The sequence below is a fragment of the Ictidomys tridecemlineatus genome, chromosome 13 (assembly GCF_052094955.1).
Source record: "Ictidomys tridecemlineatus isolate mIctTri1 chromosome 13, mIctTri1.hap1, whole genome shotgun sequence".
Taxonomy (NCBI): Eukaryota; Metazoa; Chordata; class Mammalia; order Rodentia; family Sciuridae; genus Ictidomys; species Ictidomys tridecemlineatus.
The window spans coordinates 47,518,774-47,530,837 of record NC_135489.1 but is presented as its reverse complement, the minus strand read 5'-3'; the positions used below and the strand labels follow the sequence as shown (position 1 = coordinate 47,530,837).

General features: G+C 39.9%; 1 protein-coding gene across 4 annotated transcripts in view; it reads left to right on the top strand.

The window, feature by feature from the left end:
• Positions 1 to 78: 78 nt before the first annotated feature.
• Mib1 (MIB E3 ubiquitin protein ligase 1) overlaps positions 79 to 12,064 on the top strand; it is a 172,756-nt gene continuing 160,770 nt past the window's right edge. For 2 of the 4 annotated variants that reach the window (XR_013429657.1, XM_078030283.1), the window contains exon 1: positions 79 to 523. Coding sequence is in view for 3 of the 4 variants with exons in the window: in XM_078030283.1 (XP_077886409.1) it covers positions 295 to 523 (229 nt within the window). In the remaining variant the exon portion in view is untranslated. Of the gene's footprint in view, positions 524 to 8,149; positions 8,677 to 12,064 lie in introns of those variants that run through there. The other 2 variants (XM_005329032.4, XM_078030284.1) reach the window with 2 other exon arrangements.

The window sequence follows — 12,064 nt, the reverse complement described above, 5'->3', positions numbered from 1 at the left end:
AAGCGGGAGAGTCCCCGCCCACGGCCCCCTCCCCTCTGCCCGCTCGCCGCCGCCGCCTCCGCCTCCGACCCACAGCGGGCCGGACTCCACTCCGAGCGGGGGGCGCGGCGGCGACGGCTGGGCAGCGGCTGTGGACTCCGTGGGGACCGCGCCGCCGCCCCCGTGAGTTATTCCCACGCCCCCCGGGGCTCGCTGCCGCCCCCGCCGGCGCCGAGAGTCCGGCCCGGGCCCAACTCACTCACGGGCCCTCCGGCGGCGGCGGCGGCAGCGGCGGAGCCCACCGCCCGGGCCCCGATGAGTAACTCCCGAAATAACCGGGTGATGGTGGAAGGGGTCGGGGCCCGGGTAGTGCGCGGCCCAGATTGGAAGTGGGGGAAGCAGGACGGCGGAGAGGGTCATGTGGGCACCGTCCGGAGCTTCGAGAGCCCCGAGGAGGTGGTGGTGGTGTGGGACAACGGCACCGCCGCCAACTACCGCTGCTCTGGGGCCTACGACCTGCGCATCCTGGACAGCGCGCCCACCGGTAAGTCACTGCCACCTGGCTGGGTCTGCGCGCTTTAGGGAGGGGACTCTGCTGCGTTGGGCTTCGGGGCCGCCTCGCGTGCAGTGCCCGGCTGGAGTGAACAGAAAGGGGAGGGCCACATGGAATTTTAGATTCTGTGCCGGGTACACAAAAACTTGCAGAAACGACCTCCTTCTTCCCAAGGGAATTAATGGCAGTTCCATTACCAAGATGTTTCCAGCCTGCAAGACACAAAGCACCGAGAATACAACAGACACAGTTCCCCTCCCCTCCTCCTCCTCCTCCTGTAGGCACGGGGTTTGGAGAGGCCTGTCTAATAAGCCATTGAAATTAATCAGCCATCAAGTGATAACTGTCTGAAGGGAGGCTTGCCTTGCCATATGGTGCTTCCAGTTTGCGGTGATAGCTTTTTGTTGTTGTTGTTGCCTACTGTGACACCGTGACTTGGAGTTCAGTCGTCGAATGATTGCTATTTAGAACTCTCTGAAATTATTTTTTATCTAAATTGTTTAATTTTATATGTTTCTATCAGTAGAGGAAAAAATAGTGTGAGCTCTTGACCCACTTGTTTGGAAACACCTAATTTCTTTTTTTGGAAACACCTGATTTCTTAGTTTGTTAGCATTCTCTCTCAGTAGGGTGATGTCAGGTTCCTACCCATTCAGTTGTTGTCCTTGATTCATTACATTATAGGGCTCTTGTTGTAGACTCTAATTTTTTAAAATATGATAAACTGAAGGCTTGCTTTCATTCTGAAGTATCCCTGTGTTCAGTCCCCAGTATTAGCCCTCCCCCCAAAACCCCAAAACACAATACCCCAAAACATGCCCTGAACTACAGTTACCCTTTTTGATATCCTGCTTTATTTAATCTAATTCATTTTCACAGATTTATCCTAGGTAATTGTATTCAGTAGAAAATTTTAAATTGGATACTTTTAGAATTTCTAAACGAGATGCTTCTAAGATATTATAATTGAATTTGACAAAGCCTAACAAAATTATTTATTTATTTATTTATTTATTATTTTATATGGTGCTGGGGATTGAACCCAGGGCCTTACACATTCTAGGTAAGCATTTTACCACTGAGCTATATCCCCATCCCCACTTGACAAATCTTGAAATGTGCTCATAGTTTTTGCTAGCATCAATAAAAAAGAAATTAACAACAAGCCGATTCAGTTTTTGCACAAGTAATTTATAAAATTGTGTTTGTTAAACAGTTTTTTATACACCACAAAGGGATCTATGTGCATGACCAAAAGAATTGTTTTCTGTTTGTTTATTCTTACAGAATATGCCATGCTTTGTAAGCATAGATATGAATATACTGAAAATATAAATCTATTCCCCCTTTTAAGTATAAATGGTATTAAACTATTTTACTCTTGACCTTTGTTTCTTCACGTAGTACTATATTGATAATTGTGCCATGTTAGCATGTATGTGTAGGTCTTCCTTATTCTTTTGTGGCTGCATAGTATTCCAGTGACTGGATGCAGAAATTTGTTTAATCAGTACTTTATTTATAGGCATTTATATTAGGTCTTCTTACTTACAATGATGCCCTGAATAAAATCCTTGTATATGTATCTTTGCATACGTGCTAAGTACTTCAGAAGTGGAATTGTTGCATCAAAGCTTGCACATATTTAAACATTTTGATAGATGTTGACTAATTTCATTGTGAAAACATTTTACACTTTACACTCCCAGCAACATATGCCTGTTCTGCTCACTTAAATTTTGCATGCCAGCTCATGCTGAAGCCTGACCACAAGTCAATAATTAGGAGGAATTCTTGGGATCAGTAATTGTAGACTTTGGGGAAATTTGAATATCTTTCTAAGGTAAATGTAAAGTTTAACAGACCCTGAACAGGGCACAATACCTGTGATCCCAGCTGAAGCAGGATTGCAAGTTTGAAGCGAGTCTCAGAAACTTAGGCCTTGTCTCAATAAAAATAAAAAGGGCTGGGAATGTAGCTCAGTGGTAAAGTGTCCCAGTGTTCAGTCCCCAGTATGACCTCCCCCCAAAAACAAAAACAAAAACACAATAACCCCAAACATGCCCTGAACTACAGTTATCCTTTTTGTCATCTGTGGTGAAAATATTCAAAATTCTTTTTTTCTAGTTTTATAAAAATATGTAGCATATTACTATTGTTGAAAATCATACTCCCAATGCAATAGAATACCAGACTTATTTTTATTACCTTCTATAGTGATTTTGTGTGTGTGTATGTGTGTGTGTGTGTACACACTGGGGACTCAATCCAGGGATCCTACCACTGAGCCATATCCTTATTTATTAATTTTTAATTTTGAGACAGGGTCTCACTAAATTGCTGAAGCAGGCTGATCTTGAACTTATGATTTTCATGCCTCAGCCTTTTGGTTACTAGGATTGTAAGCATGGGCCCATGCCTGGCTTATAGTGATTTTTTTTTTTTCCTCCCACTTTTTTTTATTAGTGCATTATAATTGTACTTAATGGTGGGATTTGTTGTTACATATTTATATGTGCACATGTTATAATGTAATTTGACCAATATCTGTAGTGATTTTTGAAGGGATGTTAATGTTGTCTATATGTTTTGTAGTAGAAAGTATATCATTAATGATTTCATTATCCTAATATAAAAATAGGTGTTTTTCAGAGGCAACTGTTTTAGACTCTTAGTTTAATTTACAAGGTAATTTAACACATTGTTAATATATAGTGGTTCATCTTGTCTGATTACTTTAGCAGACACCTTATTTTTTTGTTGCTGGGTATTTAACCCAGGACCTTGCATATGTTCTACCACTGAAGTATGTCCCAGCCTTTAGCAAACATTTTAAAAATGCTCCTAGATGCAGGAGTGGTAGCCTTCATATGAAATGTATTTTAGTTTTTATGGTTTCATTTCATCAGGTCTTTTATTATTAAAGGATTGAACAAATCATAAGTTCTTGGCTCTGGTTTTGCCCCGGGACTATAATATTACTTTCAGAGTTTTATTTTTTCTCCTTCAAAATATTTAATAATTAATGTCCATTGACATTTCATTACGTTTTGCAAGATTTACTCTACTTATTATATTCAATACTTGATATTTATATAATAGTTGAAGTTAAAACTTCATAATGTTAGGGTCTTGCTAACTATAATTATTGAAACCAGGAAATTGGCAGTAATACAATAGTACTGACCTACATGCCTTATGCTAGCTTTATCAGTTGTTCCACTAACGTTCTTTTTGTGGTCCAGGATTATACATTGTATTTAGTAGTCTTCTTGAGTCTGGACCAGTTTCTTGTTCTTTTGTGTTTTATGATCTCGATGTTGGACAATGACCACGTACGTAGACTGTCTCTCAAATTAGATTTGACTCATGTTTCCTCATGATTACATTCAGATTATGTATTTTGGACAAGAGTACCATAGAAATGGTATTTTGTTCTTAGTGAACCTGACCAGGAGGTATATATTATTCATTTGACTCATTAATAAGAGTATTAACTTGCCTCTCATCAGCAGGTTTATTCACAGTTGGCTTTTATACTTTTCAGTTTATTGTCAATGTGAAGGAGGTAAATAATCTTATATATTATATAATATATTTTTTTTGGTACTGGGAATTTAACCCAGGGGTACTTTTTAAAAATTCTGTTTTATTTATTTTCTTCAGACAGATCTCCCTAAGTTGCTGAGGGTCTTGCTGAGTTGCCAAGGCTGGTCTCAAACTTGTTATCCTCCTGCTTCAGCCTCCCATGTTGCTAGGATTACAGACGTGTGCCACTGCATGTGGCTGACATATTTGAACTAGATAGGATAATAATATTGTCTTTTGTTGGTGCTGGGGATTGAATCTAGGGTCTTGTGCTTGCGGGGCAAGTACTCTACTATTTGAACTATATCCCCAACCCTAGATAGGATAATTCTTTATTGTAGGTATGTCCTGTATTTTGTAGTGGGCCAACGTTCCTGGTCTCTACCTATTAGATGCAGTAGTATCCACCCCTTATGATAATCTATAATATCTCCGGACATTTCCAAAAATCCCTTGGAGGGAGCAAAATCGGTTTAGGGATATGTAAGCGTGTGGTAAATGTAGGTGATAAAACATTAATATCATATTCAGGGGAATAGATATCTTTTTGTGAAGGGAGTGGAGTACAATTGGTGGAAGTAAAGGAGGGACTTTAACTGTTTTGGTTATGCTTTGTCTTAAAGTGGATGGTGGGTCATTGGTGTTAAATTTTTATATTTTTTATGTGTTTGACATATGTTATAGTTAATTACAAAAAAAAAAAAAAAAACCCCAAAAAGGACTTGGTGTTATGGTGTCCAGAATAACTGTGGTTGCCTTTGTATTTATTTTTATTCTTTGTTTGAGGTACTGGGAATTGAAATCATGGACGCTCTACCGCTGAGCTACATCCTCGGCCCTTTTCATTTTATTTTATTTATTTTGAGACAGTATCTCACTAAATTGCTGATGTTGAGTTAAAACTGTTGGACTCAAGTGATCCCCCTGCCTCAGCTTCCTTGGTAGCTGCAATTATAGTCATGCCACTGCACCCAGTGATTATTCATTATTTGTGCTCTACTTATACCCACATTGAATGGACAGAAATTTTATCACAGTATGTTTGGGAATTAAGAAATGGTTGACCTTTAATATAAAATTTGTTGAAACTTTTCTGAGGGTTAAGGATTCTGGAGTGATCGTGTCATTTAGGATCTTTCTCTTAGACTCTTATCACATATTAGAGATTTTTAACTGGGGGTTGTATGTGGGTCTGAAATATTTTGGTATATATGTTTTTTTCTTTCAGGAAATATGTGTTTGAATTTATGTTCTGGATAGTTAAACCTTACAAAGAGGAACATTTGGTATATATTTGAGTGATAAAACTTGAATCTTGTATCCATATACTTTTGGCTAAATTGTAGTCAGCAAGAAGGTTGTGGAAATATGTTATTATTTAGTTAATTGATGTTAATTTTGTGAAGTCTATAATCAAGTAGGTATAGTTGACATTGTATCATGTAGATACTAATTTATAGGATTTGGGGGAAAATATGTTTTTACTTGTGCTGGTTTTGTGATCACTTGACTACAGTGTTGTTACCAAAGAGAATGAAGACTATTTGGATTTCTTATAGAGGTTCTTTTTTTTTTTTCCTGTTATTCTTGGTATGAATAATAAAAACTTAGAGGTAAAGAAAATCAAGTTTATTGTAGCAAATACTGTACCAATGAGCTACATCTGTAGTCCTTAAAATAAGTTTATTCAAAATTAGCTTTCCAGTCATAGTTGGTCCAAGCTGTTTTAGGGGTAGCTCTTAATCTTTTATTTCCATCCCTAGTAAAGACCATTTCTCAGGTCACATGTGGATAAACTATTCAGATGTTTGTATTCATTTAAAAATTTAAAAGTGCTGACTCTATTTGACAGGGATGGGGGTGGGAAAGAAAACGGATTAATAATCCTCATGTTTTCCTTTTCTAATTTGTTTCTAGAACTGTAGTAGAAAAGGGTATTGTCAGAGAATAGAGCATTAGGATAAAACAGGATTTGGGGGAACAATGGGGAATAGGATGCCAGATCTGTGAATATTGTGAGATATTTCTTGGTAATGGCACCTGCAAGGAAATCTTGATTTTTCTAAGGATCCTGCTTATTTTAAAGATGTCTACAAAATGGCTTTTCTTATTTACTTCTGTCAGAAAATACTATGTTTTAAATGATGATTTATTTATCTGTTTATTTATTCATTTTTAGTGGGGATTGAACCCAGGGCCTCAAGCATGCCTAACTACCACTAGATTACATTTTGGTTGAGCACTTCATTAAATCAGGTAATAGACTTGTATGTCAGTACTTCTCAAATTTATATTATGGGATAGTTAAACTTTACAAAGAGGAAACACAGATATCCTGGGGACCTTTTAAAATGCAGCTTCTGATTCAGTAGCTCTGTGATTCTGCAGGAGTATTTTTAATAAGTTCCTAGGTAATGGACATATTACTCAAGGACACACTTTGATTAGCAGGAAATTAAGTGACTATCTTTCTAGTTGAGATGCACAGACTTTCTGTTTTCACTTCTCCCTTCAGCAGATTTCAAACCTTGATTTATTGTTAGAGTAATATATGTTTCTGAAAGTAGGCTGGTAGTCTGGGAGAAGAGTGTACACAAAGAAATAAAGTTAGGCAGGTGTGATGGCACATGCTGTAATCCCACGTACCAGAGAGGCTAAGGCAGGAGGCTTATAAATTCCAGGCTGGCCTCAGCAACTTAGTGAGACCCTAAAAAGTAAAAGGGACTGGGGATATAGTTCAGTAGCAGAGTATGAGGCCTTGAGTTCAATCTCCAGTATCCCTGTCCCCCTTACAAAAGGAACATGTAACAGCTTTCTGATATACATGTTTTTTTGCAAGTGTAATGCTACCTTAATGTATGTTTCTAGTACTGTACTTAATAGCCATATTCTTCTGATTAGATTAGATATTTCCTTTTTAATGTGTTCTCAGGTAGCTAACCCACCAGGAATTCTTCTCACCCTTTTTGATTGCTAGCCATTGTGATCAGTGCACTTGTGCTTCTGTTACAGTAAGTATGCTATGATGTAATTGCCTTTTGCACTAAATTAGTAGTTTGAGAGAAAGGTGTGTGTGTTATATTTTTATCTTTTAGAAACTTAATCTATGGCTATAAATAAATATTTTCTGTACAAAATGTGTTTTTCAAAGGGTTTTTTGACTTATTTGATCTGAGGTTAGAGAGGTAATATCCTAAAATAGATAAAAGGTAACTCAGGCTTACCTGGATTAAAAAATTTGTTTCATCACAAAGTTAGTGAATGGCAGATAGTAGGGATGAACATCTAGCGTATTGCTTTTCTTCTAGTTTATTGCTTTTCTCCTTTGTCATTCTTTCAAGTACAGTTCAGTAGTTCAGAAATGATCACTATCTATAATACTTTTCCTGTGTGAAAATTGTTTATAAAATTTAAATATCTAGTTTAGAAATGAAATGTCCAGTGCTTGTGATTTCCTTATTTTTGTACAGCTGAGATTTTACTGTATAGTTGTACCTTGGTATCTTCAGAGGATTGATTCCAGGAACCCCTGAAGATACCGAAATCCAAGGATACTCAAGTCCCTCATATAAAGTGGGGCAATATTTGCATATAACTTATGCATATTCTCCTGTATATATTAATCTCTAGATTACTTATAGTATTTAATTACAAAGAAAATGCTGTATAAATAGTTGTTATACTTTGTTGTTTAGGGAATAATGACAAGGAAAAAGTCTGTACAAATTTAGTATAGACATGGTGGCTTTGCCTGTATAAAATTTTCAGTCTATGGTTGGGTGAGTACATAAGGTGACACTATAGTTTTGTGCTTATTCCTACTTGATATGTTTTGTTTTTCTTACAAATAATTTAATAGGTATTCCTTATATAGTAAAGTGACAATTATTTTTATGCCTTAAACTTATCTACTTATAAAGAAATATATATGTATACTCCTCTCTTCTTTGCCTAAATGTGTTGTTCTTCAGCATTTTTTTTTTTTTGCATATTTTTGTCTTGGATATCTTTCTGTGACAGAATATAATCTGTATTACTTTTTTTAGTAGGTACATAGTATATAGTAGTTAAAAACAGTTTTATTTAATCATTCTTTTATATTGTTTTCTTTTTTTGGTCATATTATTTTTTGTGATACTGGGTGTGGTGAGCCGTGTCACTGGACTGTGGTCGCCATTACAAGATGGTGCTGATAAGCGCCGTGGCCTGTGATAAACAACTCCTTATTTTGGGAGAGTTGGCACGTAGCTGTAAAACACCCTATGAAAAAGATCCACGTGGCAGTTGTGCATTGGGGCTTGATGTGCTTTATCAAGGCTGGGGCGCTCGGGTGAGGTAGTAGAAGTAGCAGTAGTAGCAGTAGTAGTAGTAGTAGTAGTAGTAGTAAGAGAAGCTTCCAGAGACACATAATTAAAGGCCTGAATAAACTGCTGAGAGAAGAATCCTGTGTCGTGTCCTCCTTGCTGGCGAGGGGGTAATGGCAGTTGGTGGCGAGGACGTGGAACACCTCCTCGAACCCAGGATCCAGAACTTTCAGCAATCAGGGTGGTGCACCGGTAAGTTCCCAGGTAAAGTGGGAATCCACAAATGAAAGCGGGGCGCTCCTCGGTAATTAAAGAGAGAGCGGGGGAAAAAATAATAAAATAAGACGCACCTCTGTAGATAAAGAGAGAGTGGGGGAAAAATAATAAATAAGATGCTCCTCTGTAGATAAAGAGAGAGCGGGGGGAAAAATAATAAAATAAGACGCTCCTCTGTAGATAAAGAGAGAGCGGGGGAAAAATAATAAAATAAGACGCTCCTCTGTAGATAAAGAGAGAGCAGGGGAAAAATAATAAAATAAGACGCTCCTCTGTAAATAAGGAGAGAGCGGGGGTTTGTACTTTCTTTACACTGCTTGGAGCAGTATGGGTGCTACTTCCTCAAGCCCAATTTTGCTGGCCTTGGATGGGTTACTGCGTTCTAAGGGACTTAAAGTGAAGCGGAGCACATTACAGAGGTTTTTAGAAGAGACTGACTCTGTAGCTCCTTGGTTTGCTTTTTCAGGGAGTCTCACGATTCCCAGTTGGGACAAATTAGGGAAAGACCTGGATTTCGCTTACAAACAAGGAACTTTAAAGGGCAGTACCATTCCGCTTTGGAAATTAGTGAGGGGGTGTATAATGGATGGTAAATGCCAGAAAGCTGTGAGCGAGGGTCAGGCCGTTCTTGAGCAATTGCATGAAGAAAAATCGGAGGAGTCACATAGCGAGGTAGCAAAAAGTTATTAGGAGTAAGAGTGGTGAACAGACAAGGGAGTCTGAAGTTGAACAGAGGAGAAGGCTCTATCCGGACTTGACTGAGTTAAAAACTCCCAAGGACACAAGCAGCTCGGACAGTTCTAAGGAATTGGACAAGTTATTACAACAACTACGTAAGACTAAGATAAGAAAGAAAAAATGGGAAACAACAGATGTAAAAGCCTGCTGTGAGAAGGGTAATAAATCCAGTTCTGGGGAGGAAGTTGAGAACCTAGAGGAGAGCTCTATACCTGATGTTCCACCCATAGATCCACCCATTGCTCTGCCCCCGTACGTGGGAGGAGTCCAAGGCTCCGCGAGGACTTTTCATTCTCAAGTGTGGAGAACAGTTAATACAGACATGGGACTAGCATACCCAGTTTTTCAGGACAATAATAGGGGAAGATATCATGAGCCTTTAGGTTTTAAAATAATTAAAACCTTGGCAGAATCTGTCCGTACTTATGGCATAGATGCTGCTTTCACCCTTACTCAGGTGGAAGGACTGACTAGATTCTGCATGACCCCCTCAGATTGGGCTGGCTTAATCCAAGCCTGTGTCTCCCCGGGAAAATATCTAGATTGGAGAGCATTCATGTTAGAGGGTGCAGTAGAACAGGCTGCTCAAAATCACAGCAGCTATAGTGACAGCCGTAGCAGTGTCTGCTGCTGCAGCAGTTACGGCCGGAGTAGCCACGGCCAGCCGGGTGCAAACTGCTGCCACTATTAATAATGTTATTCAACAAACTTCCACCATACTCAAATCTCAAAATATATTAATCAACATATTTTGTCAGGGATTTTAGCTGCTAACCAAAGAATAGATATACTTCAAGCTCAGATAAAAAAAATTGTCTGACCTGGTACTTTTGGGTTGCATTGACCAATGTGCGCATTTGTGTATAACCTCTGTCAGATTTAATGATTCCAGGAATGCTTCCCGCATCATCAGTGACTATTTGGCCGGGAATTGGTCCATGGCGGCGGAAGACATGATCCAGTCTCAACTGACTCAGATAGCTGTCTTGAATAACACCCGTGTTGATCCCGTGACTTTGGGTCAATTCACTAATTGGATATCTTCTGCTTTTTCCTTGTTTAAATAGTGGGTGGGAGTAAGCATTTTGGGGGCAGTATGTTGCTTTGGTGTGATACTTTGTTTGTGGCTTCTCTGTCGCCTTAAGGCTCGCATTGCTCTAGACAAGGCAATGCTCGTCCAAGCTCTTGCTGCTTTAGAAAATGGCAACTCACCTCAAGTCTGGCTTGCGCATCTTAAACAGTAAATCTTTGACATGGTCATTGCACCCCAAGTTATTATAACATTGCACTGGGATTGACATGTCTTTCCTCATTATTCTCTTAGTGTTGGAAAGCCCTTGCACTCTGCAGGCCTTGCTGCCATTGCACGCAGATGGGTTTCCACACTAGTGCCTTTGACATGGTCGTTGCACCCCAAGTTATTTTAACATTGCACTGGGAATGACATGTCCTTCTTTTGTCTTTCTTCTAGTGCTGGAAAGCCCTTGTACTCTGCAGGTCTTGTTGCCATTGCACGCAGAAGGGTTTCCACACTGGTCTTTAACTATGGCTTTAAAGCCCGTGCCTTTCTCTCAGGGTGTCGCCAACTTAATTGTGGTTGTCCTACAGAGGTAGTCCCAGCTATCCCCTTATGTTCACCATCGTCACGATACAGGATGTGAGGCAGGCACTGCACTTGAGTGATCCTACAGTGGACCTCAAGGAGAGCATGTCCTATTGCATGCGGGTTTGACGCGTCCATGCCCCGCCCCGCGAAAAAAGGCGTCGGCTGATATGGAGTCAGATCTGGGGAAGGCGCCTCCTTAGGGCTGAGCCATACTATGCAGCCACTTCTGCACAGTGGGATAGGACCTCTACTCTCGCCTGTATTGTCTTAGTAAAACAAAAAGGGGGAACTGTGGTGAGCCGTGTCAGCGGACTGTGGTCGCCATTACAAGATGGCGCTGATAAGCGCCGTGGCCTGTGATAAACAACTCCTTATTTTGGGAGAGTTGGCACGTAGCTGTAAAACACCCTATGAAAAAGATCCACGTGGCAGTTGTGCATTGGGGCTTGATGTGCTTTATCAAGGCTGGGACGCTCGAGTGAGGTAGTAGAAGTAGCAGTAGCAGTAGTAGCAGTAGTAGCAGTAGTAGCAGTAGTAGTAGTAGTAGTAGTAGTAGTAGTAGTAGTAGTAGTAGTAAGAGAAGCTTCCACAGACACATAATTAAAAGCCTGAATAAACTGCTGAGAGAAGAATCCTGTGTCGTGTCCTCCTTGCTGGCGAGGGGGTAATGGCAACTGGGGATTGAATGAAGGACCTCACATGTTCTATGGGGCAAGCACTCTACCACTGAACTACATCACCAGCACCTTTCTGACATTTTAAACAATGCTGCAACAAACATCCTTGTGTGTGTATATGTATAATCTTTCTGTACACTTTTTTTCTTTTGTTTTTGCTGTACTGGGGATTGAACCTGGGCTTCTTTACCCAGCTACATCCTCAGCCCTTTTTATTTTTTATTCTGAGACTGCGTCTCGCTAAATTGATGAGGCTAGCCTTGAACTTGTGATCCTCCTGCCTCAGCCTCCCAACTCACTGGAATTCCATGCATGTGAGGATCACAGATGCATGTCTACTCTG